Source organism: Rhopilema esculentum, chromosome 15, assembly GCF_057945365.1.
Source record: "Rhopilema esculentum isolate cy_ngs chromosome 15, ASM5794536v1, whole genome shotgun sequence".
In the NCBI taxonomy this organism is placed as follows: domain Eukaryota; kingdom Metazoa; phylum Cnidaria; class Scyphozoa; order Rhizostomeae; family Rhizostomatidae; genus Rhopilema; species Rhopilema esculentum.
The window spans coordinates 10,507,576-10,535,182 of NC_142829.1; the positions used below are offsets into that span (position 1 = coordinate 10,507,576).

The following is a 27,607-nucleotide window of genomic DNA, read 5'->3' on the forward strand; positions in this document are numbered from 1 at the left end:
CAGCCTGTGTCGGATAGTCTTTCCTTAGAGCGTATGAAATTCTTTAATGAAAACCGGGCTCAAACTTATTAGGTACCACTTCTATTACTTAACTAAAGAAAGCCATAATCCGGTACGTCTCTGTTAACTTCAAGATGGTTCAGGGATAGCACATAGACAAAAGAAGTTCGTTTTCTCTCTTGGACTACAGTGATAATTTTTCTGCTACATTGGTTATGCTAAAACGCAAATCTGTTGGGTGAGCAGCCAGCGAGATGAAAACATCGGTACCATTTGCAGGACCAGCGAAGCAATGAAGAAAGTTGTTAAAGAGGGTAAAGTGCTAAGATTGTGCAGAGTTTTCTGAAAGCTGCGAGCTTGATTGGCCGCCAGAAAAAGTTGGAAGTATAACACGATAGGGATGGTTAAAAATGCGCATGAAATGCTTGCAAAGTCTATTTAACCCTAGTGAAAGTCCTGTAAGCTTTCGTTTATAATTGTTATAATTGTTTATAATGTTTTCAAGCTTGCGTTCATGATTCCGTCCAAAAATTATATTTCGTTTGTTTTTCACATTTATTGGGAAATGTCTTCCAAAGCGCAAGATTAAACTTTAAAGTCCAAGATATGGAGCACGTTTTAACAACAGGGATTGAGTTGCCAATTATCGGAAGGTACCAACAATACGAAAGTGTAGAGAAAAGATCAATGCAGCTAACACGAGTAAAATTTGGATTAGGGCTATGCTGAGAGAAAGTAGGAGAGAAAATTTCTGACAAGCAACAGAAGCAACAAACTTATTTCAGAGATGCTCTGAAGATTTTCTTTGCAATGAACATCAGTTAATTGATACAGCCCTTTCTCTCTTCCACATTTATCTATGGCTAAAGATTAGAATTTATTAGAATTTATTTCATTAGAATCAAACCCCTCACACTTTGCCGTAAATTGGATGTAACTTAGATGTATATGAAATGATATCAATACATTGAAGTATTATTCGGGCAGGTGGTTGATGTTATGATAAGAAAGAGTGCTTTTATTTTTCTCCATTGATTTCCTCGATCTATTCTTATACTCTCATTATGTGTATTTTGTTCTCATTATCTTGAATATTCCTTCACATTTCAACCGTTAAGCTATGCTATCAACGCTGTCAAAATAAAGCTTATCTTAGCAGACGGTCGGAATTGTATCTTTTATTCCTCCAGGTGTCCAAGACAAATTGTCATAGGAAGCGTAATTTCTCCTTATAGCTATGTTCAACCATCTATAATATTATACCTGCTGAAGTTCGAGTAAATGAAATCATCCCAACCCTACCCTTTAAATGCAAAAAGATAAATATAGATTGTCTTCCTTTCCTCGCTGACAATCTATTTTGAAGTGCATTTTTCTAGCAACCTGTTCTTTCTATTAAAAACTTCTTTAAAAACATTTTCATCGCAGGCTTGCCAAAGCCAGAAACCCCTCTTGTTTTATTCAATCCCATTTGTAAACATTTTCTCACGTGGAAATGTAAATAAACAATGACCTTTATTTGCGTAGCTGATCAAATTATGTTTGTGTACAGGTTGATAAGAGATAGGTGAAGATTTTTGTCTTAAAGCATTACCTTCGTATTTGCTTCAAAATCTTCGTGTCAGTTCTATTTTCACTTCTGCAAATCTCCGAATTTTCCGCAACGGTAGTTGTGTCGTGCAGCGTAAAGAATTTTTTTTACCCAAAAATGTGCATTTTCGACAAAGAAGGCTCGATACTAGTAAGAAACTGAATTACGCTCAATTTTTCTGTAGCTAGGGTCCTCTTGAAAATAATTTATAGTCAAACCTTTTAGTGAGAGATGAAAAACAGTCGCACATTGCTTATACCAAAGATATCAGAAATATCCTTATGAAGTGAACCGAGTTTAGTTATCCATTTTTTGTATATTTCTAATTCATTTTAAGTGCATCTTAATAAACTGTCTTTTTTGCCATAAGGGCTATTGATTTTTAGCTAATATATTTATACGAGCCACTGATCTGTAGTCCAGCATGTTCCTATCTCTCCTTTGAACTAAATGACTTTTTAATGATTTTTTAATAATTAACAAATTAGTTGCCACAAGTATATTAATTTGGAGTCAAGATAAAGTCAGCTCGACCCCACATCTAGCTCTTGCCCCATTTATTCCCTAGTGTAAAAAAGGGAGATTATAATCTTCGAGCTTCAATAATTTCTATCGGTTTCTTGGCCTTCTAAATTTTTTGTCATCAAAAACTTATCACAAATATCACAAATTTGGCAAAAAATGCTCTTGGCACTAATATAAAAACATTTGGCTTAAAGTTTCCCAAAAAATCTTATCCAATTTGCTCTTCGCCAGAAAAGTGCAGCTGCAAAGCAGTGGGTTGGAACTTTTTCATATAATTGCAGTTGCATTTATTTAAGTCTTTTACCAAAGCACGTATATGCTTTAAATGACATAATGGACTACTATATCATACATATGCAGTTTCAATGTAAGTATTTTTAAGGGAATAATGATCTTTTTTAGGAATAGTGATTTATTGGTGTTGGATGTCCAAGAGTGAACATTTGCTCACGTGTGTTGAATAACAGTGAGTCCGGCTGCTTGTGTAATCACGTACGGTAGGCTGCTAGACCCCCGTGCCCAGGTATTAAACAATAAAAATTATTGGTATAGGGAAAGAAGCTTTTCATTGCTTGATATGGTGATAGGTGAAATGGAATACTTGGCTAAAATCTTAATATTTTATCAATTACTTATTTGTGAATCTCTTCAAGAACGGAAAGGGTTTATTAACAGCGTGGAGGAAAGCAGAAAATACATGTGCGATCCAAAATCCAAGCGAGTTTTTTCTGCCTCTAGTAGGCTGCAGTGTACAGGGTTTTGCTTGAAAGAAGAAGAGTGTCATTTGCTAAACTTTGCTGAAAAAGGAGGACATAGAATCCCAAATCACAATTGTGAGGTAATTCATGTTTGCTATAGTGCAATTATAGAAAAAATCTCTACTTGCGCCATAGGATTGATATGACAATGGCTTTAGAGTTGAAGCATTTTATAAAAAGAAGGCACGTGATTAGGCCTAAGAGAGAATGTCAGATGGTACTGACACTTCTAGGATTTGATTTGAGTTTTCCATTTGAGAAAAACGTATTGACCGGAAGTTTGATAAATACACCCACCATACGCTAAAAACAAGGACATTAAAATTTGGGTTGAATTAACTATCTTTTAAAATAAATCATGGATCTAAATTTTCATGGATATAAAATTTCTGCTGACTTTGAACGTTTATACTCGGAAGAGTGTCGGATGAAAAAGACTTCAGTATGCTGTTTCTGTCCTTTTGTGCTGTTTACGCTTACTTTGAATAAGATAGAACTCGTATGATCACCTGCCGGCAATCCCTCGCTAAGGACTTTTAAGTAGGCTTGTCATTGATATGTTGATGAGGGAATGTTTATTTCCAACATCCATAAAGAAGGCATTTTCTTTTTAATAACTGTTTATAATAGTCCCTTAAGATGGCCAAATAAGCTCATGAAAAGTCTCTAGCAATTGTCTCAGGAAAGGAAGCCACCATCTTATTAATTTTGACAGGTACACATCTTTATCTAAGAGGAAAGCAGCAGTTGATGATTTCATTGCCCTACAGTTCCTTCTTTGCAAAGACCGCGGAGCATACTACAGATTGAGGGGGCTAAAACGTTTTGGGGAGTTACACATGCTATAACCAAAAGAACGGCGATTTTTGTATGGTTTTAAGTATATTCTGGAAACTATTGAGGGGCTAAAGGCCCGTAGCCCCCCTCCCCTCTTTCCTGGAGATTGTTTTTGAAGCAGTGTAAAGTGTCAGCCATCAAAAAACAGTAAATCCCATTTGACCTAAAGTAGCCTTTCTTACACTTGAAAATATCTTACTAAAGAATATGCTTAAGTCAGGACCTTGAGCAAAAATTGCAGTAAACTTTCAGTCATTCGAATCTTCAAGGAACCAATGAAAATGGCAAAGTAAACGTTAGTTCCAATGATTAGGAGCTTCTTTAATGTAAACAAAAACAACAACAACAACAACAACAGCAATAGCAAAAGGTGCAAAACCAATCATGGTGAACATGGAGAAGGATTTAACTTTTAAAGCTGTTTTAAAACAGCCACCTTGTGATAATAGAGAAATACAAATTCTAATTCGAATCTTGTTTCATAATTTCCTCATTGCAAAACATTTTGAGTAATCAAGGGAAAATATACGTGCAAGGGGGTCGAAAAAAGGGTAGAAAAGAGTCGAAAAAGGTAATTTACTGTATTAGGGTTTAGCTATTTAAATTACAGCGGCCTGAGTATTTGGATTGCAGAAATGCGGAACTTCGCTACCTTTTCCACTGGTTGAAAGTACAACAACAATACGTGATATTTTTGAACTTCCAAATGGCTACGGCATGAACTACCGAAATGAATGAAGCCCAACATTGTTTTGAACTTTTTCAGGCTTTAACGTTTTCAGAATTGCTCGTCAAGGAGACAAAATTTAATCAAAGAAGACAAAACACATAGTGAAAAGAGTCTGGGCATAATGCTTTTAAAAGAGAGAAATTTTCCGCATGTTGTCTTGTGCAACTAGTACACCCGCTTAGGTATATTCCAAGTGAAAAGTCCATCCAAGTGTTTGTTATCCTGATCCAGCCTCTAAAGTCCGATTTACATTAGTATTTTTGCACAAAATCGCTAATGCCTCCCTCATTTTCCCATTGCCCGTAGTTCTAATAATCCCGGATTATCTCGATAGCTGTCAGATTTCATCCTATCTTCTTGGCAGCTATCTAGATTATTTTAAAAATGCTCATGACATGAACAAAAAAACATGTTTTGAGACTTTTCTTGCACAAATCTCTGCCAACAGACAGCTGCCGCACATCTAGAAACTCAGTGACTTTGGCAGCGCCATTGAAAAAACAGGCCTAAATGTCAATGGTGCAATGCTGTATTTTTAGAAGCACCTACTCCTCCTAATCAAGTAGACCTTCTTTAACTGTGACAAACTGTCTGTGGCGCAACTCAATTTCCCAGGATGTTTTCTGATTATTGTCTGCTTCTCACATACACCTATACCGCGAAACAAACGAGATCACCTTGATAGAGATCTGGTTTTCTGGTTTCAACAAAGCTATAAAAAGCAAAGCTATGTTTTTTCAGGGAATTTTAAGCTTCAGGTACTTGTAGTTCTAGAAAACGTAAACTCAAGCATCAATAGTTTCAAAATTTAAGAAAAATTACTGCTACTTCAAACAGCTAGTTTTAACTACTACATTTAGGGAAAACCCAATCCACAAGACTTCTCAGGTATTCACATTAGGGCTTAGCCAGCCTTTTGGATTCACCCCTTCATTTAATGCGCTGAAATTAATCAAAATCTTGCAAGCCAAGGCACATAAGATATGATTGTTCTGAGAAGAAACAGATGGTTTTGTTAACAATGTTTCTAAATAACAGTCTGCAGCACGACTCTTCGGTAAACAAATTCAAAGCAGATTTGCTCTCCTCAAACGCAAAATGGGCTGTTATTGACTAATAACGACGGAAAATCGACTTGTGATAATCAAAAAGTAATTTGCAGCCAACTATGCCTGTCGTTGTCTAAACTTTCTAGGCTAGCGCGTGTTTTTAAGCAAACGGCATTAGCAAAAATTGGTTCTTTTTAAAATACTGCATTACAAGCAGCTACATTTGGAAATGAATGATGAACATTCTTTGAGGAAATATTTAGCTTAGTTTCCAAACAAAACGGTTAATCATAAGTTGCCATGGTTTGTAAAGACTTTTCATGGAATTTTTCACGTGAAGTTTTCTATTTCATCCTTAATCTTTTACAACCGGCAATTGTTTTTAAATTTTCAGAACTTTTGTAAAAATTTGGTGTTGTATAATACTTTAACCAAGCTACTTGGTTCCACTTAACAAAATATATTGTTTCAGGCAATATAAAGTGAATCTCTAGGATGAGTCATTTCTTATAACATTTCTTCAAAAATTTACCCAGCACTAAAGCAGTGCTAATTCTGAGAATACCTTTCCACAAGAATCACAATTTTGCTTTGGTTTTTCAAAGTCCAGTATCACAAAGCTGCTAATGATGGAGCATTAAGGTTATAAACAAAAGATAAAGCAATGAAAACAGCTTCTCATCCTCATCATTCTGAGAATACCTTTCACCTTTTCTCACCTTTTCATTCGTCTCACCTTTTCATAGATCTACACCTCATCTACTTCAAATGAAGACTGCCAAAAAGTGGTTTCAAGCCATTTGTGGTTGGCCATGAAATTGAAGGTGAGATTTGCTGTCGATATATTAAAGCACATTATCGCATTGTCTATTATTGAAAAAACTTTTCCCACTTTAAAAGATCACAAGGTAAATGTATCTTTTTTTAGAGAATTCCGTCTAAAGAAGAGGAAGTTGTTCAGAGGGGTGAGTTTTGTTGACTGTTACTTTTGTGCACGGAGGATTACCACTCGCAATTTCCTGTACTTTTGGAAGTTGTAGAGCAAAATCAAAGAGGTAACCGAATAGAAATAAAAGATAAAAAAAGTTAGTTGTTTTCGCTGCAAGAAATAGCCGGCCCAGTAAACTAACGCCTTTTATGTTGATAACATTCAATTTTCCGGAGCAGATCAATTTCATCAAATGTTTTTTTAGCGAACGGAATCTCCCTCGCAAAACTTTACATCAACCTGTTTTTAAGTTATCAAGAGAGGTTACGCCGCTTAAGAAATACATCAAAACACTAAGCACTGGCTCGTCGGTATATACTTTTTGCTTCCGAGATTCTTGTTTAAAAATCTTGAAATTTCATCATTCAATTATATTGATAATAATTCACAATGTTATAGATTACAACAGCTGTAAAGAGATTGTCGAAAGGAAAGAAGCAAGTCTTGTTTCAGATGGCGTATACGAACTCCGTTCAGGAAGGCACTACTGCTCCATGAATCCACTTGGGGAGTGTCGAGGTAATGGATGGACCTTAGCAATGACTGTGAATGGCTCCAAGGTAAGCAGTATTTTGTCTCCACGGCAGAAGAATTAGCGCAATTCTAGTACATCAATAGTGGTTTATATCAAGCAAAAGAATAACGAAAAAAACATTTGATAACCTATAAAGGGGTAATGAATACTGCAATAAATAGTAATGTTTCATATTTTAAATGTATTTTTGTTTTCAGTGTTCTCCTTTTAAACTTAATTACTTGTGAAGTTTTAAGTCTATGTTTTAGCTGAATTCATTGCAAGAGTGAAACAAATTACTTCTCTTATTCAGGAAACATTTAAATCAGACAGCGCTTTATGGACCGATGATAGTTTGTACAACGTGAAAGAAGGACTGAAAAACCCCTTATCTGAAGAAGCAAAGTATCCTGCATTCACCAAAATCCATGCTAGCGAGGTCTGCATTGGACTAAAGCATGATGGCATACAAAAATGGCTGCATATTCCGGCGCTGGGCAGCTCCTTGTCTGACATCTTCAAAACAAATTTATATCGACAGACAGGGTTCGGACATAGTAAATGGAAAACACTGCTTAAGAATTCATCACTCCAGCACTATTGCAGTAGAGAAGGGTTCAACGTTCGCATTGATTCGGGTGAAATATATGCACGAATCGGCATTATAAGCAGTAATAAAAGAGGGGTAGGAAATGAGTGCAGAGAATCAGAATCATACATTGGGATAGGAACAAAATGGGGAAGTATGAATGGGTGCCGCAAAAATTTTAATGGGGTCTCTTGTGGAAACCTAGCCTTTTGCAGTCCTGATAATGGTGAGAAAACAGCAGCAGCTTTTGGCATGATCTTTGTTAAATAACATCTAAACCCGTACAGGAGACATTGCAAATATAATGAGACCTTTCTGTAAGAAACCAATAGATACAAAAGAAGAACAGAAGACACACGTTTTGAGGGTTATCGTTGAAAACGCAGTGGGATAATGACACTTTTAATTATTTTAATGAAACATTTCTTGCACAAAATGAATACGCCAATATTTGAGTATGGCTGATTATTTGGATTGCAGCTGATAGTTCTTGGCTTTGCAGGCTAAATTTGAAGTTTGACACGATATATACGGGGATATCTAAGATTATTTCCAAATCATGACCGAAAAAGACTTAATGAATTCCTATAAAATTGACAGATTTGTAGGTTTGTAGTAAGATCATGTTTTATGTAAGAAGAGAGAGATTGACAAGTATTGTTATAGAAAAAGAGACGGTGACTCAAACACAATGCATTTGAACCTTGCTCAGTTTGAATCTATAAGTCATCAAATCAAAGCCAGTTTTCAACACTCTTGATTTTAAGCTTAGCAGATAACTTTGTGCGGTGATATTCTCATGTGAAATGCCGAATTTGTGATTTTTAAGTCAAAATTTGTTACTAGCTTTAACATATCTAGCTGTAAGATATCTTAATTTGTGTAGCAATTTGATCAAGTTTACACTGCTCTAAGATACGGATTAGCAAAAAGGGTGCTTGGAAAAGTACAGTGTGACCGCGGCCGAAGTATTTGTATTGACAGCACCAATTTACAGCGCAAGGGAAACTAGGCTTGAAGACAACTTGTTTCCAAGACGACTTTATTGCTTCCAAAGAGGTGGCTACGTTCAAGTCGTTAAACTAACTATAGAGCAATGTGTTACATGGGAAGTTAAATTCACAAATATGCATTATAAGTTATATGCGCACTAGCGTGAATATCTTGTCAAATGATACTTCACTTCTGTCAATAATCTTGATAAGAGTTTATATTAAATAAAATCAACTACAGATCGAAACGACTAGCGTTTTGCTCGTCAAATGGTTTGTTCTTGTTATCTAAACACTCATTATTTCAATAAATCTTTTTTAAAAGCCACAGCATTTCCAGGATGATACCAAAGACCACTGGGCCCCTTGAGCCTTCATGTGAATACCTTTTCCTGAAACTGAAAAAACGACCAGCCGTTATACATACTGAAAATATCCATTTGTTTGCTGAAAAGAAACTGAACGATTCTAGAGATTGAGACTGATCGTTTGTGTGAGAATTAAAGCGAACATTTGTGCGAAATTCTCTGCTAAAAAAGGCTCTGTTTCACTTGTAGAAAAGCAAATGTTTTTAAAACCAAGAAAGCTTTTTCCAACCAAAATCTTTTCTGCATGCAATCCCTGCCTAGTCGAACAATAGCTCGAAGATGAATCACAACTACTTCGAACAGTCAACTTCAACTTTTTCGCTCTCCACCGTAAATAAATTTTGGTTCACTATAAAACAGTGGTGGATTTGATGGGCAATTAGGGCAGTTGCCCTTCCCTCACCAAGTTGAAGCAAGTCTGGCACCCCTTTTTTGGAAATTGTGTGCCCCTTTTGAAGAATGAGTATCAGGGGAAAGTTTCCAAGATCTGTAGGTTAATTTGCTTCAAGGTGTATCTCAAAGTTAACTTACTTATTCCGAAAATGGATCATATTCTGCTAGAAAAGTCACGCTTTGGAAGACAACAATGGGTATCCATATAGGTGTTCTTTAATTCCTGTCATGAATTCCATGCCCTTTAAAGTTGTCCAATCTTCATGTCATCATCAATCCAAATAGAACTTCAGAGCAAATTTGTCATAGAATAATTGTCTGTTGTGCCTAGAAACCTTGGTTCTCAGTCAATGTTGTAAATATCCAAAATATAGTTGCAAAACCTTTTTTATCACTAACCATAGTGGCCGTCTTCATCGAGCCCTGAACACTCCATCTTACTTTCTGCAATAATTTGATCTGGGCCCCTCAAAATTCGATTTGCCGATAAGGAAAAGCATTCAAGTTAGCCCCTTTTTGCAGAGTACTCTAGCAGAGTTTGGGCACTGTGGCGGGGCAGTGAATGGCCGTTTAGCCGGAAAGATTATCTAGTCAAAGCGAAATTTTAATAAGTGATCTTCAGTCATCCGCAGACTATATATCATTTCTTTGACAAAATTATTGTAAACATTTTCTTAGAACGTAAATAGAGAGCCTTCTGTCGGTAGTTAGGGTCAGAATTTGTTGTATACAGCGTAGTCTCGTCACCAATTTCTGAAAATTTTTCAGCGCCCCAACTACCAACTCCCCTCCTTCAAATTTGCCATGCATCCGCCCTTGCTATAAATTGACGTCAGTGACTAAGGAGTATCTTTTTTGAGAGACAAGCATGACATTCGCCAGACGTACAGTACAACGTTACTCAGAGGAGACATGGGTGAAAATGGTTGTATACGGGAAAAGAAATGAGAAATGTAAATCTATGACAAAAGATTTTGGATTTTCAAATCGGCATTGGTTTTAGCTCTGTCTGTGAGAATTTGACTACATCTATATGGTAACTGTAAAATATAGAGCTATTGCAATGACGACTGCATGAGTTGCATTAGTTTATCAAATTTTTTGTAAAGGCACATTTTCCCGCTGTTCATTGATGTATCAAAACAATAACATTCGTTTGCCAAAACAATAACATTGCTCTACCAAATATGATCAATGCGCCCAATCAAAACAGTGCTCTATATTTTGCTATACATCGATATTCGACTCATAAAAGACAAATAAGCATGGTGACAGGGTCCCTTAAACGGAAGTAACAGAATCATAGTAGTTGCGAATGCTACTGACCTCCCCAAGAATGACCGGTCACTGAAGTCCAATTCAAACTTGGCAATGTGCCAACGAGAATTTCATCCAGTTTCGTTGATTTGACGAAGCTAGCTTCTGTTTGACGTCGCTGCCATTCCTGAGTGGAAATGAAGGCCCAAGTCTTGCCAGAGTCTCTCGAGAACATGTAGCTCATGAAATGGTCGAGGCCATAAAGGGTAGCAGAGACCGTATCGTAGCCAATGATACTTGCCACTTGGCTGTTCAGATCTGGAACAAGATGGACTAAATTTACTTTTTGGCTGAATGGACCAATTATTCTTTGAATTCGTGAGTTGGACTTGTGTCTGGTAGTCTCATGGTCTTATAACCATTTGCCCCAGAAGTAAGATTGATGTATATTTCTCAGTCCTTTATCATTAGGCAGAATGAATATCAGAACAAAATGGGTCAAATGTTATATCGCTTTTCATTTGCTTACGACCACATTTTAAAAAAACAGCAACTTTCTCGCTGTTAACTTTTTGTGGCGCTGGTTTTTCCCCACAGGTTTTTATATGAGAAGTAAGCGTCACTGTCCTTTCTTTTTCTCTTTTATCTGATTTTCTCTTCAAGTTTCTATTGTCTCTGACACTTTCAAATTTTCTTTTGAAAATTTAAACAAACACCTGATTGGCTTAACACGTTTTTCATTCTTGTTTGTTTAGCCATCTCATTAACAAAAACACCACATCTAATAATGCAGCCAAGGGTTTAGTGCGCTATCCTGAAGTCGAGTCCTCGACAATTATTAAAGCGAGGTTACCTTTCCAAGTGACTCCATTCGCTGTGTGTCGGCAACTTCTTTCGTCTCTTCAAAAAATTAAGCAATTTCCATTGATTAGAATTTTGAAATTTAAAAAGAAATTGCAGACCTAGGTCTAACTATCAGTTAAGATCTGCTGAAATTTTATTTTTTTTGTGTAGGTATGGTAGTGGAGTTGATTTTGTGCAGTTTCTTGCCGAAATTTATATTGATATGGTAATGTAAAGTGTACTCCACATTAGTTTGAAAGTAAAGATTAGCTTTGGCGAACACTTAACAGTGACTTTAGCTTTTTCAAATCTTACTCTGCTTTTACAATTACTTAGGAGTTTAAATCTAATCAAGTTGTACTTACTTGCTTTCCCTGTAGACGCAAACATAAAGAGTGTTTGCATTTTTGTCGAGCAGAGTGCTTCGTCTGCTAAACTCTGTTGGTGTCTCTGTGAAATAGTACAAGAGATTTATCGCATTTGCAAGCATGGATATTTTAGAATATCTTCAGTCAATGTTGATGTTAAAAGTCAGTTACAAAGCTCTCAACATTAAAAAGCTACCAAAAATGATATTCACGTGGTAAGTCTTTTTCAAATGAAAAATGACCGTACTTGATATGTTTCTTACCAATCTTTGGCACCTTCTCCGATGCACAGCCGTAGATTTCCATTCTTAGGACATTCATGCTGTAGGATTCCTCTGGGATCAGGCGAACATACCGCGCATACCTCGGGGTTGGGAAGAATGCTGGTGTAGGAAACTTAGCAGCTTCGCCAGATTGGGGTCCTCTGAATAGCTATTAATGTAATTTTTTGTTAAGTTTGACTTGCTCTAGAGACTGGTATTACGAAGTCAAAATCTACATGAGACTATTTTTGTTGCCTGAATCCTGGCATACTCCCAAAACCCTGCGCATCTAGATTTCTTTTGATGTGTATCCTTGATCTCCTTCCGGCAACACTGCATTCAACTACTGGTGATTGCAGGATTTTACATTTCTTTCTAAAAATGTTTTCCAAATGTTTTCGATCGATTTAAAGATATAGCAGAAACTAAGTCTGTGAATGGTATGAGCGAGGATGAAAATCAACCTATAGAAAGAACCTTTTTGAACCCGGGATGAAATTAATCTCGAGTACTTGGATAATACACTAATTTAACTTACGGCCCCGTTTCGGAATTTACTCCAAACTTCATTGTACAACTTTTTTGAGGTCATAGCCGGTTTTATCACCATACTTCGACCAACTTTAATGATCGAATATTCTGTGCTTTATCTTTTAGATTTTATCAAGAAATTCAGCAAGTTTGAAAATTGGTAATAGATTAGACAGCATAAAATCTTTACGGGTGAAACTTTACTCTCTCAGTCGCCAACCTCTGTCAAATCCCTTATCAAATTTTTGTCTTTATGTCGTCATAAAATTGTGCAAATAATTTTTAGGAGTTTTTTAAAATGAGGCTGTAAGTTTAATTGGTGTAGTATCCAAGCATAAACTGAATCTCAAAATATTCTCGATTTGTACCTGAAAAGCAAATTGTCCAGCAATGGAAAAATGAGAATAAGATTTTGTACTAATGTTGAGCTATAACCTTTTCTGTACTGCTCTTTCTTCCTGTTACCCAGTCCAAACTGTTATTGCTAAACTGCAACTCGTAACTTTTCACGTAAAACAGTGACTCAGGTTCGTTGCTTGAGCCTTGAATTGCAGTACTGGTGATCTTAAAGTGAATTAATAACGAAATTTAAGTTACTTAACTAAGTTTAGCTAAAAGTAACAGTGTAAAGACAAATAAACTGATTTAAACTCAAAGTAACAGAATTTTTAGAGCTGCACTTCAAGCAAAAGCCAATGAGTGAATAAACACAGCTCCAAATGATCTGCAAGAAAAAATTACAAATGAGATCATTAAAAGCCATTAAAAAGATAGAAAATAGTAACAAAGAAGACCCTGTGCCCGCTCGTCATACTTTCTTTCTTTACTTAGAAGGTCGGAAACCCCCGTATGCTGGAACATGCAACAGACAATCACCTTATGAACGCTTCCGAGATCGATTTGTATCCAGTCTTTCTTTGTTGGATCAAGAGAAGTTGCCCATCCAAATGGATAGTCGTTGACTTTCTTGTTTAGCCTCGCATTCAAAGGACTCGTAGGCAATGAAGAGTCTGTGACACTGTGCGATAATGCAGCATCTGGTATTGTTCCTGATTCCATTCCGATGGGATTAATGCAATTATCTGTAAAAAATCGAGCTTAGTTTAAGATTTACTGCAAAATTCTTTGGTTTGAAAATGAACTTTTAGTAGTAGACCAAACGGATGTAAAATGGTATGGTTTGTGGATAGAGCGAGCGAGGTTTTCCGATTTGCAAAACTCGAGTATCAAAAGCTTTGCCAGTGTTAGTACACGTAGATGCTACACACAACCCCCACAACCTGAAAGCATTTTATCATCTAACACATAGTACTTACCAGTTCCGCTTATCTGGCAACCATACAATTCAAACCGCATGCATATTTGAGTGTTCCAGGACTTTGGGTGAATCCTGATGTAGTTGGCTGCAATGGGATACATTAGCCAGTGGCCTACTGGCGAGCTCAGGTCACTGTTTGCCTTGAATATCTAAAACAGGTTAAGACTTCTAATCATTATGATGGAATCTTACCTTACACAAAAAACACCTGTGTGATGTAATTAAAGTATCAATTTCATGCATGTGAATAGAACTCAGGTAAAATTGATGTTTATATGAATTACATTAAAATTGGCAACAGCACCTTTTCAAAACCATTTTCTTTGTAAGAAATCCAGTTCAAGTTATCATCACTAAATTGGATTGAGAACTCTTTCACCCAATGCGGCTTCATACTTCTTCCCATCGTCACAATTTTTGTGATTCTTGCCTTCTTTTGGAAAATTACCTGCAAAGCAACGCTGATTTATGGCTATTTCTAAGACGAAGCGTTTATTTCTTCCATGCAAATGCAAAAATAAAACTTGAACAATAAAGCATAGGTCTTCAAGGTATTAGCTTCATAATGCCTCACTGATTATAGTTAATGATAATATGGCTCTGCTTTTTACACTTCTTGACTGAGTTGAAAAAACAAAACAGTAAGATTGGAATCAAAACTTTGCTTTTGATGGCATGCATGGGTTAGTGTTGTTTAGAAAAAGGGCAAGATGTGCCTTGCCATCAATTTGATTTTACCTGGATGAACTGGTTAGAATCTTGCTGCTGGGCACACCACGCATCCTGGTTAAACCTTGCCATTTCTGGTCGTGACGCAGGCAGAGAACTTGACGCAAGAAGCTGGTGGGACTTAATTTCTCCATTCTCCATTCCCAGTGCCTTTGAACAACCTAAAATTCAGTTTTGCAACTTAATCACGTTCGTTTGCACCTTGAGTGAGCTCATAGAGCACTACTCAGATACTAAAAATCAATTAATTCAAAACATCAACATCAAAGCTATATTTGTATTTTTGGTGGACTTTAATTACCTGGAACGACAAACTCTAGGCTGTAAGACGATAATGGGTTGTTGTGTCTAACAGAATTAGCAGAATACCATAGTGAACTGATGGAGACAACGGCATAGTGATGGTCTTGACTAATCTCAGAGCTGTTGCTCAGTGCTACTTGAAATTTCACGGTAACGGCACTTCCCAATGGTATCAGACTTTTCTGTATAAATAAAAACACTTTGCTATTATAAGACAAGACAAGGATTGATTGTAAAAGAGAAGAGAGCGTTAAGAATCTGAAAATTCCAAAACTTTGGTTATTTCATTGTATTTTACTTGGATTGCATCATCTTTCAACAAATTACAGGTGCAATTTGTCGTAGAAAGGCATTCGTGTCTGTTCTATTTAACAAAACCACTGCTCAAGAAAACATGGCAAAGGGATGTTTTGCACTGAATTTAAACATCCTAGTTTACAAAACGTGTATATTTTTTACTACAAAAGCTAAAGATGTTGAGAAATGAATACCTAGCTCTAACTTGCCCTACCTTAAAATGGACGACGTCTCCAGTTATGTTCACCGTGATATCATTGATCCCGTTCGACAGCTGTCGAAAATTTAGATAGTCTGGTATATACCACGTGACCAGAACATCTTTGGCTTCTCCATTGCTTGCTGCATTGTGCGTGATGTTAAAGGCATACCAGAAGCTCTCACTGCCGAATAAAGCATTTGTGTTATTAGTGACAATGTTGTTTCAAAACAGTTTAATATCTATAGATTACGGTGGACATGCCTAATATGGGTAAAGAATACTAATCTAATTGTCTGTATCTCCCTGTATTGAGAAACAATTGCAATAAGTCCTTAAGTCATAACGCTTACATACGTCATAATGCTTGAGACTGCTACCATTGTGAGAAAGAAAAATTGCACCGTGTGCAATAAGGGACTATTACATACCCAGGGTGCAACTCTGGCTTGTTTTCATGGGTAACTGATATGTCAAGCTTTGGCACCTAGAAACATGAAAAGTGATAATTTATCATGTAAATGAGAGTAATATGCATTAGACACAGGAAACACAGGTAATAGCAATTCCAAAGAAAACACAGGAAGGTTCTGTAAGTCTTGCAATGGTCGTCGTGTAGGCATTAAGGCAGGACAATGAACTGCATAGCTGGAAGTGACAATAAAATTACAGTTCACCATTTTGAAAGTCATACAAAATGTTTTCTGCGTTTTTCCTGAACGGCATTGTCTCTTAATGCATATTTGCTTAAATTCTTTCATATTTCCTCTCGGATGTCACTTATACATATCACCAAGGCTAAGCCGAACGAAATCGCTGCAAAATGTCTTTGTGGTGAAACTTCAAGACTTAAGATCAAATTGCAACCGTTCCGTCTTCCCTTTTCTTCAAGTTAGTAGGTTATTAAAAAACAAGTTAGAAAAAATGAGTAACAAATCATGTATGTTCTGTGAATGATGTGATGGTAACAAAAGATCTCTAATTGTTCTGAGGAGAGACTTCAGTAGAGATTGTAGTAGTCGGGCAGAGAATAAGATCCAAGTTGTTTCTTGTGAAAAAACATCTTTACGTGAAGTGATGTAGCAATTCAGTTAAAAAGACAGCATGCTTTTTAATAGAGAAGACGTATAGCTAACTCTTATGGTTAACTCTTAAAAGTTCTGAGTAATTACCGAATCTGAAGCCAAACATCCATTGAATCCTGCAAAACATTAAATTGGGCTTTCTCAATAAAGTATAAAAAAGGTAAGATGTTTACATATAAAATATGAATGGAAATCCCTTGCAAAACAAATACGCAACATTATTGATACTTCGTTACTCTTCTTGTAGTTGCAAGATAGAAAAACCAGTAAACTCAGCTTGAAAGTTCGTTGTTGATATTATGTTTGGAAAGGCGTTTTAAAAAATATTAATGATACTGGCATTAAACAATCATATTATTACCAAACTTTCTAAATCATTCATCTTTATCGATAAAGTTCATTTGATCTAAAGATAAATTTAAATATAATACAATATAATTAACTCACCTCCTAATGTAACCCACATCAAACTGTAAATTAGATGCAAGAGACCATCCATTTTTCGATTGTTGAGATCAAACTGTCGCGAGCATTAATTTTACTGAAGCTCCAATCTTCTGTTTCAAAGTAGAGAAATCTGATTTAACAAACGTACGACATTGGGTTTTAATCTTTTTAATGCCATGTATAAGAAAAAGTGTTAGGTTTTTGGCCACCATCATAAATAATGCATTCCCACTTTCAGAAGATCGTCTTTTTAAAACACCAATCGAGAAATTTGAAGAAAAAACGCAATAATTTTAGCCACAAAAGAATTCACTGGTTTTTATTTTCTTGAAAGTTTATCACAATCGGGGGTACACACAAGTGTTAGAAAGCACCCACTTTAAGAGAAATTGCTAATTGATTTTAAAGTTTAAGGTAAATGGCTTCCTACTGTTGCTGTTAATATGAATAAATTACATAAAATAATAAGTTCAAATGTTTTGTAGATTGCATATGTTTCTGAATGGACATTATTGAGTAACATCACTGGTTGCAAGCAATATAAAAATACCTTTAGAGAGATCAAGAATTTTAAGGAAGGGTCGTATCCATGAGGTTCCCTGTACTTTTCTATGTCTATGAAGCAATCAAATATAGAACGATAGCGATTTGACAATGTTTTTGCATCACTGAATGGTTGATACCTCCTGTTTTTAAAAAGCTTGCGGATAAAAAACACCATACAAAAACCACATAGTGTTCAAACACGTTATAAGAGAAGCTGAAAACATGAAATATTAATGATCAAAAGAAAAGAAATAAATCTACGGCGAATTATTGATTTACGTGAAACGAAATGTGATTTCTTAAAAACGACTGTAATCAAATGTTTGTATATGTTACGTATATCAAACAATGTTAAAAATAAAAAAATAGGTACTTGTCAAAAAATACGATGTGTATACTATATATAACCATAATCTATTTAACGATAAAGCAAAGGCAGACAAGTGGAAAATTCTTTCCTCAAGGGTGCTCCTCAATTGTATCGAACTACTCTTGGTCGGAATCGAACTCCAGTTTGCTGCTTCAAAAATCCCCGCTCATCCCACTGAGCCAAACGGCCCAATGAAATGAGCGATGAATCTCCGAAGCCAACACTAGAGATTTCACCGTAGCCAAGGCAGTTTTTGTTTATTTTGTTTCGGCTTTAAGCCTTCGTCATAGCCATTTTAACCATAGATATATAATCACAAGGCAAAGGTTGACAGGAGGAAAATTCTTCCACAAGGGTGCTGCCCAATTGTATCGAGTCACTCTTGGTCGCAATCGAACTCCAGTTTGCTGCTTCAAAAAACCAACCCTCATTCCACTGAGCCGAATGACCAATCGCTGCACAAAACACAACCACCATTCTGAAATATATTGAAAATTTCAGAGAGCCTCACATTGATTTCATGTTTGTTATACTTTTATTTGCATGAATCTATAAAGGCACAAGTCTTGAATGTAGTCATACTGATTAAAGTACTAGAACATGTTGACGATTTTTTCTCTATAAATCATAATTAAACCTTATTCAAAGGTTATTCGCGTGTAATAGCGCGCGATTGATATGATGGAATTGACGATATTTTAGATATCACTAGTAAAAGATTTTGCACAGTTAAGATTTTATATGTGGTTTTAGTGAAAATTCAAGGCACTGTGTACTACAAATCGTTATATTTCAGTAAAAGATCAAAGCTACCCTTTACCAAACTCTTATCTTTAAAGCAAAATGGAAAAAGCAATTGATAGTCACAACACTCTCCGAAGTGATAGCAAAGAAATGAAATGATAAAAAGCAAAGAAATGATAGTCACAACACTAGACAAGGTACAAGAAAACAATCCAACAGCACGCTTGGCTTACTCATCAATCTTCAAAAGAAATGACGACCAAGCTCTAAATGCAAAAACAACACAAGTCAACGAACTATGAAAGAAGAAATGTGCATTAGAGGTATCAATATTATCGACAATAATAATATCATGTATAGCAACTTATGGACAGACGGTCTTCATTTAAATGATGGAGGTGTTCGCAAATTACTCAGCAAATCTGGGTAAGTTCATTAAATACTGTTAGTAAGACATTAGCTTGGATAGAAGAAATATCAGTAACAATCGTCAAAGGAAGAGAAACGGTCTTAAAATTGCCTTTTAAATATAGTTCACTCAGAAAACATAAATCAGAGCTCGACATAATCTTTCGCGACAATGATATCGATATTATTGGCCTAAGCGAAACACGCCTTGATAAAAATATCCAAGACTCTGTCGTCTCTATTGAAGGATACAGAATCTAACGCAATGATAGAAATTGGAATGAGGCGGGGTGGCAATGTACGTTAAAGAAAATCTCCCTGAGCCTAAAATTAAGCTGAGTAGTGATAAACTTGAGCTCCTCACCCTTGAAGTATCACATAGTAATATCGCAAAATCTTTTTTTATCGTTTGCTGGTATCTACCCCCGACTCCTAATGTAGATCATACTGCTTTTGAGAACTAAATAGGGATGCTTAAAGATCTAGATAAATATGGTGACACCAACTGTGACTTGAAATGCGCAAAAATGCGAATGCTAAAAAGCTTAAGCTGATTTACTCTGAGAACCAACTCGAACAACTGATAAAGAGTTTTACACGGGTTGCTATGACAACCACTGAATCTGGCGAGCAAATCGTAACTAAGAGGCCCATTGACCATTTCTCTTCCTCCTGTCCAAAATATATTCAAGAGGCAGATGTAGTAAAAACTGGAATGGTTAAACCACTATCTAATTTATGGTATACGGAAAATAAATGCTTGGCGGCGCAAAATAAATAAGCAAAGAGTTGTCGAGTCTCTCAGCATGAAAAAATATGATAAAATGCTATTCTGTAAGGACCTAGACCAGATTGACTGGGCAAATATCCTTAGTCCGCTTGATAATGATCCTGTCTGTATGGCAGCCACGTTTCAGGAGATTTTCGAATCAATCCTAAATCTTCATGCACCAGTAAGAAAGAAGAGGGTTGGTAGTCAATTTGCTCCCTGGCTTTCTGTTTCTCTCAAAAATCTATTGATGAAAAGTGATTTACTAAAACAAGAAGCTGAGAAATCACCTAAGAAGTGGTCTGCTTATAAAAGATTGCATAATCAAGTAACAAGAGAGATGCGCAGCGTAATAACAAAATATTATCACGGCCTAATCAATGAAAATGTAGAAAATCCAAAGAAAATGTGGAATACCATAAAGAAAGTACTTGACAAAAATCAGCATTCAGTAAAACTTTCCAGTGTTGAAGTGAATGGTAAAAATCTAACTCGAGAGAATGATATTCTAGAGGCACTAAACAAGCATTTTGTTGCAGTTGATTCAAATTTGGCTGACAAAATTATTTCTAAGCCAGGTGACGATTGCCTTCAGAACATCAAACCAGGTACAAAAAGAAATGGAATTGAAAACAATCGATGATGCTTTTATACTGAATGCAATCAAACAGCTAAAAAATGGAAATCTCATTCGATTCGATCGATCGGTCATGACGTATAAGATTATGAAGAAATTAATCCTAGAAAACCTTAGGGATAAGTTTCAGCAAAGATCCTCGCAATCAAACTATGCAACAAGGTACTGTATGGATCTGAATATTCCTAGAACAAATAAAGCGGATGTGAAAAGAGGTTGTAACTACTCTGCTCTAAAAGCCTGGAACGACGTTCCGATTGATATAAGAGAACTCCCGACTATTTGTCGCTTTAAAAACAACTAAAGGAGTACTTGAAGAGCTGACAGATTCGTCTATTTAAACACGACTCCCTGGAAGAATAGCATTTTAGATTGAAATTATATCTTTTTTTAATTGAACAAATGTATTTATACTTAATTGATATTGTATTAGGGTAGCTGAAGGGTTGAATTATGTAAAAGGAAATATTATTATTATTATATAATTCATTCAAAGTTCGATCATTTTGTGGATTTAGAAAGTTATAATTGGGTAAATTCTTTGAGCATGCGTCTTTAACTAGGATAAGAAGTTACCAGACTAACCCATAAACCCAGAATTTCTGAGCTGATTCAATTTTTTATTACTGCTCTTATTTTCGAACAAGACTAACAGAATGTATGAAAAGAACTTGATACAAGTCCTTTCAATTTCGGGCAAAGCTCAAATGCAATCGAGAGTACAAGAAATTGAGACTTGAAAACAGTTTTTCCACATTCTTAACGACTTATCAGCATATTCTAAATACATGACAAGCTACAAAGCTACAGCTAAAGTTAAGCTCCATACAAAACTTCTATAAGTTATTGAAATTCTTTTGAAGACCTGAATCAGCTTCGGAGTTCAATTGCCAAAGAGCCCAAGTGAAATTGATAGCAATATTGACGTCGCCATGCAAGCCAAAAAAAGTCGAATGCGACACCCATTGCTGCCCACCTTTTGCTTTTCTCCATCCATTTGGTAACAGGTCTGATTTGCATTTTGGTAATAGAAGGACACGCCCCACATCTTATTGCAAAGACCCGCGCCATTTTTGTAAACCTTTGAAGATGAATATGAACCTTTAAACAAATACTTTGTGGATCCTTTCGTGCAATTTTGAAACTGTAAGTAAAGCTGGATACTACAATTTACTCCTTTTCAGACGTGCGCACATTTGCTATCCTACTGGGGTGCTTGATTAAAAATTCAAGCCTCTGATGAACCTGCTAGCTGAACAACAAATACATTAATAGCAGACTTTGTAGCAGCTTTCTAATGCGCTTATTGCGGTTCTATTTGACATAAAAAGTTCAATTAATATTCCTTTGGAGCAGACGGGGTATAATTTAGTACCTGACAATCGAAAACTGTTAAATTTCTAAAATAATTCTTTGAAGAGTAGTTCAAGGATTTATAGCAGTTATTGGAAACAAACTTGAGTAGGAACAATCATATTTGATGTTTTGCGGTAAAGCACCTCATTTTGCATTTTGGGTGCAAACGAATTGAAATATGCATGATAATAGCATCAAAAATAATTGTATACTATTGATGCTACCTTTTCAAATGTGAGACATTTTGATGTATTGGGGCATGCGTAGTGGCTCCCTATTTTTGCGAAGCCGGTTTCCCAATTCTCGACGCATGTCATATCATTTTTGCATGCATCAAACCACTGGTCGCAATAGCCGGAGCAAATTGGTACTCTTTGGACAGCATCCGGTCGCCCTGCTCTTTGATATCGGATAAGTGTCGGGTCACATTGGTAGAAGCACTCTTCATTGACGAGGTATTCCATGCATTGCTAAAAAAACATTAAAACGATTCGATATTTTTTCACTTCAAATAAATCTGAAATATCTGTCATATAAGATGCAGTTCTTACGGTAGAAATATTCTGGGAATGTCGAGGGAGAAATTTTTTTGCGTGCTTTAAAAGACCAATTCCTTTAGATAACGTGGAATGAACGCTTTTCGTGTTCTTTTTCCAATCAAAACTATTGTCAATTTAAAGACCGAGATATTTTGCCTTCTCAACTGAGGTTGAATCATTATCTCTTATTTTCAACATAATTTTTCCCCAGGACCTTCAAGTACCTTATGTATATTATTAACACAGCTTAGCGTTCCTTGTGTTAGGCTCCTTGCAACCTTACAAAACTAGCCAGTCTAGGCTCAATAGAATCCGAGCCTTTCATATAGCCATCATCGATACTATTGTACAGTTCATCAGCTGCATCTAGTAGACTTGTCAAAGTGGAAAATTGATATCTGAGGCCTTCCAACAGATAGAAGCCCATTTGATTCAATGTGGATATTCGAAAACAAGAGGATATAAGAAATGCAAGTTTTTAGCAACGCAGATTACAAAAGGTAAAAGTTTTCCCAAATCATTACTTAGAACATGCTTTGAAGTAACAGATAGAGCAATGATACTAATGATGCTACTTTAAAGACAAATTGCTATGGTTAGTAGCTCTGTGGTCCAATACTTTTCTCAAATCGCTAAAATTTACAAGTGATTTTCGCAGCATTAAGGATTATCATTTGAAACTATCTACTTAAAATTGCAGCGGTTCGGTTTTTCCATCTGCAATAGCTGCTATTATCCTTTCTTTGGACAATCAAGCATATGCTATTTCTATTTTTGTAGGGTTCCCCGTGGCAATAGCACCCCCAACCAGTATGTGTATTATCATAGATGGAGCACGAAGGCTATTCTGCGGAATGGAACCTCGAGACAAAAGCAAATTGTTGTTCTTTATAAACCTGTTATCAACGTCTCGTATTCTCAAGAGCTACAAAAGCCTTTGCTTGTTAATTCGAAGTAAAAGTAAATTGCATAACAATTTACCATTATTATTTTAAAGTGACTTTTTATTATCACAGATTTTATATTCTCGAAAGCAGAAAAGAGTAAAACAATAAGCAAAATATTTCGAAAACTAGACAAAAACAGTTATGCTTTGAAATGAGTCATCACTGCTGCTAGAAATATACAAAGTTGTTCGAAAACACTTCACTGATTGTTTATTTTGGTTGTGCTCCGTGAGTGGCATTGATTTGCTCCTTAGTAAAAAATGGTATCTATTTTAGGCATAAACTTTATTTCATGAAAAAGTAAGACTGAATGCATGTCGTATTGAAAACTATAAAAGCTACAAAACATTTTAACTGCATGAAAAAACAGCTAAAGCATTAACACAAATTTTATAGAAGATTCACAATTTTCAAAACTCAAGTGCAGTATCTTTTCTGAAGAAAAACTATTATGATGCGTTTTCAAGCATTTGATGTTTAATAAAATTATTTATACTGAATTTTTCGTGTCTGTTTATCTCTAGCTCTAGTAAGTAAAACCTCTTGTGAAAAACTTTACCAATATTATTTGTGAATATTCGCACGTGAAATGGAAACCATATTTGCTAGCTCAGTTTTGCTATTTCAATATGTACTATAGGTTCCTGCAACAAGTGCTGTGGCTTTCTTTACTGTTGATTCAAATAATACTGAATGAAGCTTTAAAAAGCGACTGGGCTGGTTAATTAGCTCAAATCAGGGGAATGTATTTAAGTACTCGCAAACAAACATTTTGTACCAAAATGCAGTTATTATTTAAGAAGCTCATGTACAAGTATTCTGTGAAGTTTCTTATAAAATAAAAACGTTTATTTGAAGCAGCCTTAGAAGTTTTCTTATGTTTGCCAAGAGCTAAAACTCTGAAAGAAAACATTATATGATGCAACGCTGGTAGTAATTGAGTAGATTATGCAGTTTATTAATCGTAATTACCTATCATTATCAGAATGGTCTCATGAAAACATCTCCGATGCTCTAACGTTAAGGTCTGTGCTGCAAGTGGCCTCTCGGAGGAGATGAAGTGAAACATTTGCTACAGCATTTTTCGACCACGCCCTTTTCTTAAAACTCTCTTTAAAATTGTTTGTAATAGAACCTCGAAAAGCAGAGCAGGGTCTGTGGGGCTGCAGCACACAACCCTTTTTCAAAGTTCTGCAGAAATACAAGTTCAATAATTAAATTACCGACCCATGATATGACCTACTCGCGTCTACGTTTAACTTTATAAGGTTTTGTGGCTTTATTTTTTCAAATGCATGTCTATTGTACATTGTTTGGTTGACCTGGAAGCCACTTTCAATAACCTGGGTCTTCGAAAAAAGCAGGTTTTTACACTCAGTTTACCTAAATTGAAAAGCTTGTGAAGGGCTCAAATTAACAGCAACATATGATATATAACGACTGACCAACAGGGCCGCCGAACGAGGAGCAAGGTGGGCGAACTTCCCAAGGGCCTCAAAGTTTAAGTGCCACGTAATGTAATGAGTTCCATTTCAAGAATGTAAGCAAGTATGCCTAAAAGTAATAGAACCTTTAAACGGCTGCAAAAAATATACTGAAATCCATTTTAAAATAATCTGCAAGGCATGGACGCAAGATTTAACCGGAAAGTCTCGTATTTCCCTTTTGCCCCAGGGCCTCCAAAACCTCTCGGCAGCCCTGCTAACAAGCGAAAGTTGATGCCAGAAAATTGAATGGAAGCTACAGGGTGATCAAGAAGGAGAGCCCTTTCCAGCCCCAAACCGAACCCACTATACAAACTTTCGACTACAATTAATATGGAAAAATTTTTCCAGGAACGAATAGGGTAATGACCTCTCAATTACCCTGGCCGACATAACTTTTCAACTTTCATTCCCGTGGGGAAGGGGGGTACTATATTGGATCGGATCCATATTTGTTGGTGGTTGTTTTATGCAATTTCTTAGGAATCAAATTTATTATATATTTGCCTTTGCTTATTCTTTTGTCCTAAAACACGGAGTTAATGCTGATCTGGGCAATCGTATTACAAACCTTGGACACCATTTTGCAATGATGCCACGTGAAATTGTAAAGAGATTCAGGTTTGTTCTTGACAACTTTGGTCAATTCATCGCTGCAGCAGGCATTGTCTTTGTAATTGAAGCAAGTTGCAAAGCCTGATCCGCCTGGCCTCGACGCATTCAGGTGGTAAGGTCCTGACAAGCATTTTTCTGCATGTGATTCTTCCCACTGGAGGCATAGGAATACAGCAACGATGAAGACACGCGCAACGCACATATTTCTCTCCAATTGTAACAGGACAACCACGAGCAATCTAGGCTTTGCTTATTTAGTTTAATCCATCAAGCGCTGCTAACTATATCAGGCGGTAAATGTCATTAACTGGGTTTTAAGAGCTAATGACATTATGTAATGGTCCGAAGAACAACTAATTAGTAACCATGTAAAACCGCAGGTTTAGTGACCTAACAGTTCAAATTATGGTCTGTAAGAGTTTTGAAACTAGTGAAACGTTTTGAAAATTATTTGATCATCCTTCAAGTAAAAGTTTTTTAAAAACAAAATGACTGCATGTCTTAGTCCCCCTTCCATTTGCTTTACTTAACGTTAAATACAAGTTCAGCTTAATTACATACTCAGTTGATTAATGCCAACTCACAGAACGGAATACTGCCAAACAGAAGAAGATTCAAAAATAATTGCTTTGAAAAAGCAAGCATTTTTAAACATGTTACTAAAACTTTTTCGCCTGACACTCCTCAAAGCATAAAACGCCAGAACATAGATCGGAAACTCTGCCCAGATTTTGGCAAGTAAAAACTAGATGGAATTGTGGCATTTTTGTCGTAAAATAGATTTTTTTAGTTCCTTCTTTAGGTAGTTAGGACGCCTTTAACGCCCAATAGCTGAAAGTCAAAAAGGTGCTGTTCTGCTATGCTGATGGCTTTACTAATACAGAAGCAGTTAGCAGCAGCACCACCTTGAAGAAAAATGGGTTTAGGGCTCAGTTCCGAGCAAATTTTTTATAACAAAATTCTAAGTTGGGTTTTTTTCATATACAAGGAAGATACCTCAACCATTCTGTATTACCGAAGCTCAACACGAATTCAAACATGAAAAAATGTGACCTATTCCTACTCAGTAGATATTTCAAATTAAGTTGCCTTTTACAAAAATGGGGGACCCCTCCTTAGTGTCCCCACCTCAAGTCGAGTTACGTTGTATATGACATACGAAGAAGACGATGAATGGGTCACTAAAGCGAATCGGAAAAACCAAGAGGAAAAAAGTAATTATAACTAATCTGAACGTTGCAACTTGATAATTTTTCAAGCAAGAATATCGCCTTTTGGAATAGAGAGAATAAAAAAGCCAAAACCACACACTGCGCATTGAATTCACTAAAAACCGTTCATTGCCAAAATTTTCATTACCGAAATACCGCCCAATTTGTGGAAGATTGCCGAATTACCGACAGAGGGAAAGGCAAATACTGCTTTACTAATTCTTGATGAGCGTTTTTGGTAGGGAGGTTACATATAGATCAGATTATAGTCAGGCACCGCGCAGTCATCTTTTACTTATTCACTCGTGAGCCAACTGTTCGAAAGTAAGGCATGCACTTAATTTCAATTCTGTAATCCTGGTAGGGAGGTTACATATAGATCAGATTATAGTCAGGCACCGCGCAGTCATCTTTTACTTATTCACTCGTGAGCCAACTGTTCGAAAGTAAGGCATGCACTTAATTTCAATTCTGTAATCCTGGTAGGGAGGTTACATATAGATCACATTAATTTGTCTTGAAGGCTACGCCACTAGCTGTAGAAGGTTTCGCGTTTTTGACAGATGGCAATTTTTACATAAATATAAGGAATGTATGGGCAATGAAAAGTTCTGAAACGATCATGGGGGTAGCAGTCGTGAGGTGTCATAAAGCAGTTTTGATTATGATTAAGATCAGTTTTTTTTGTGCCTTCATATTCTGCTGGAGATAAACCTGTTGAAGGTACCCAGAGTAACTCTATAAAGCGAGTCTGCTACCAAGAGTAAACCTGTTGCTACGTACTAACACTTCCTGTAAGTAAATAGCAACCTGAGTCTGAATCCTGATAAATATAGCTCAATACAATTTTCCTTGGAAGAGATGATCCCCTCCCCTCCCCCTCTCAAAGTGTCATCTTCCATGACCGAAACCATAAACCCTCTTTCTGCGAGGACGTCATTTGTGTGTGACCCCTAAAATTGAACATAGTTTGCTCTGGTTATCGGGGGCTGGACCCCATCATGGCT

The 27,607-nt window shown here is 36.3% G+C and overlaps 3 protein-coding genes across 3 annotated transcripts; 1 reads left to right on the forward strand and 2 right to left on the reverse strand.

Moving 5' to 3' along the window:
• Positions 1-2,572: 2,572 nt before the first annotated feature.
• LOC135685487 (uncharacterized) lies at positions 2,573-8,723 on the forward strand. Its single transcript, XM_065201450.2, has 5 exons — positions 2,573-2,954; positions 6,237-6,314; positions 6,419-6,455; positions 6,878-7,038; positions 7,306-8,723. Exons 1-5 carry the CDS (start codon positions 2,694-2,696, stop codon positions 7,849-7,851), a joined length of 1,083 nt encoding a protein of 360 aa, XP_065057522.2. The 5' UTR covers positions 2,573-2,693; the 3' UTR covers positions 7,852-8,723.
• LOC135685458 (neuropilin-2) lies at positions 8,290-17,140 on the reverse strand. The gene is made up of 15 exons (XM_065201406.2): positions 16,975-17,140; positions 16,615-16,643; positions 15,874-15,929; positions 15,458-15,626; positions 14,945-15,128; positions 14,653-14,804; positions 14,219-14,362; positions 13,913-14,063; positions 13,473-13,678; positions 13,032-13,160; positions 12,066-12,234; positions 11,800-11,884; positions 11,445-11,491; positions 10,661-10,909; positions 8,290-8,971 (listed from the first exon to the last, which is right to left on the reverse strand). The coding sequence occupies exons 1-15, from the start codon at positions 17,024-17,026 to the stop codon at positions 8,892-8,894; spliced, it is 1,902 nt and encodes a 633-aa protein (XP_065057478.2). The 5' UTR covers positions 17,027-17,140; the 3' UTR covers positions 8,290-8,891.
• A 4,049-nt stretch (positions 17,141-21,189) lies between these two features.
• LOC135685531 (riboflavin-binding protein) lies at positions 21,190-25,695 on the reverse strand. The gene is made up of 3 exons (XM_065201507.2): positions 25,346-25,695; positions 22,029-22,274; positions 21,190-21,529 (listed from the first exon to the last, which is right to left on the reverse strand). Exons 1-3 carry the CDS (start codon positions 25,589-25,591, stop codon positions 21,332-21,334), a joined length of 690 nt encoding a protein of 229 aa, XP_065057579.2. The 5' UTR covers positions 25,592-25,695; the 3' UTR covers positions 21,190-21,331.
• Positions 25,696-27,607: the final 1,912 nt, after the last annotated feature.

Coding starts and splice junctions, on each gene's coding strand:
- LOC135685487 (XM_065201450.2), top strand. CDS start 2,694: ATGGTGATAGGTGAAATGGAATACTTGGCTAAAATCTTAATATTTTAT. Junction 6,315..6,418: donor GGTTGGCCATGAAATTGAAG/GTGAGATTTGCT, acceptor ATCTTTTTTTAG/AGAATTCCGTCTAAAGAAGA. Junction 7,039..7,305: donor TGACTGTGAATGGCTCCAAG/GTAAGCAGTATT, acceptor TCTCTTATTCAG/GAAACATTTAAATCAGACAG.
- LOC135685458 (XM_065201406.2), bottom strand. CDS start 17,026: ATGGATGGTCTCTTGCATCTAATTTACAGTTTGATGTGGGTTACATTA. Junction 14,363..14,652: donor ATTCTAACCAGTTCATCCAG/GTAAAATCAAAT, acceptor GTTGCTTTGCAG/GTAATTTTCCAAAAGAAGGC. Junction 10,910..11,444: donor GAATGGAGTCACTTGGAAAG/GTAACCTCGCTT, acceptor ATCTTGTTCCAG/ATCTGAACAGCCAAGTGGCA.
- LOC135685531 (XM_065201507.2), bottom strand. CDS start 25,591: ATGTGCGTTGCGCGTGTCTTCATCGTTGCTGTATTCCTATGCCTCCAG. Junction 22,275..25,345: donor ATTGCAAAATGGTGTCCAAG/GTTTGTAATACG, acceptor ATGTTTTTTTAG/CAATGCATGGAATACCTCGT. Junction 21,530..22,028: donor AATGTCTCACATTTGAAAAG/GTAGCATCAATA, acceptor TCATCTTCAAAG/GTTTACAAAAATGGCGCGGG.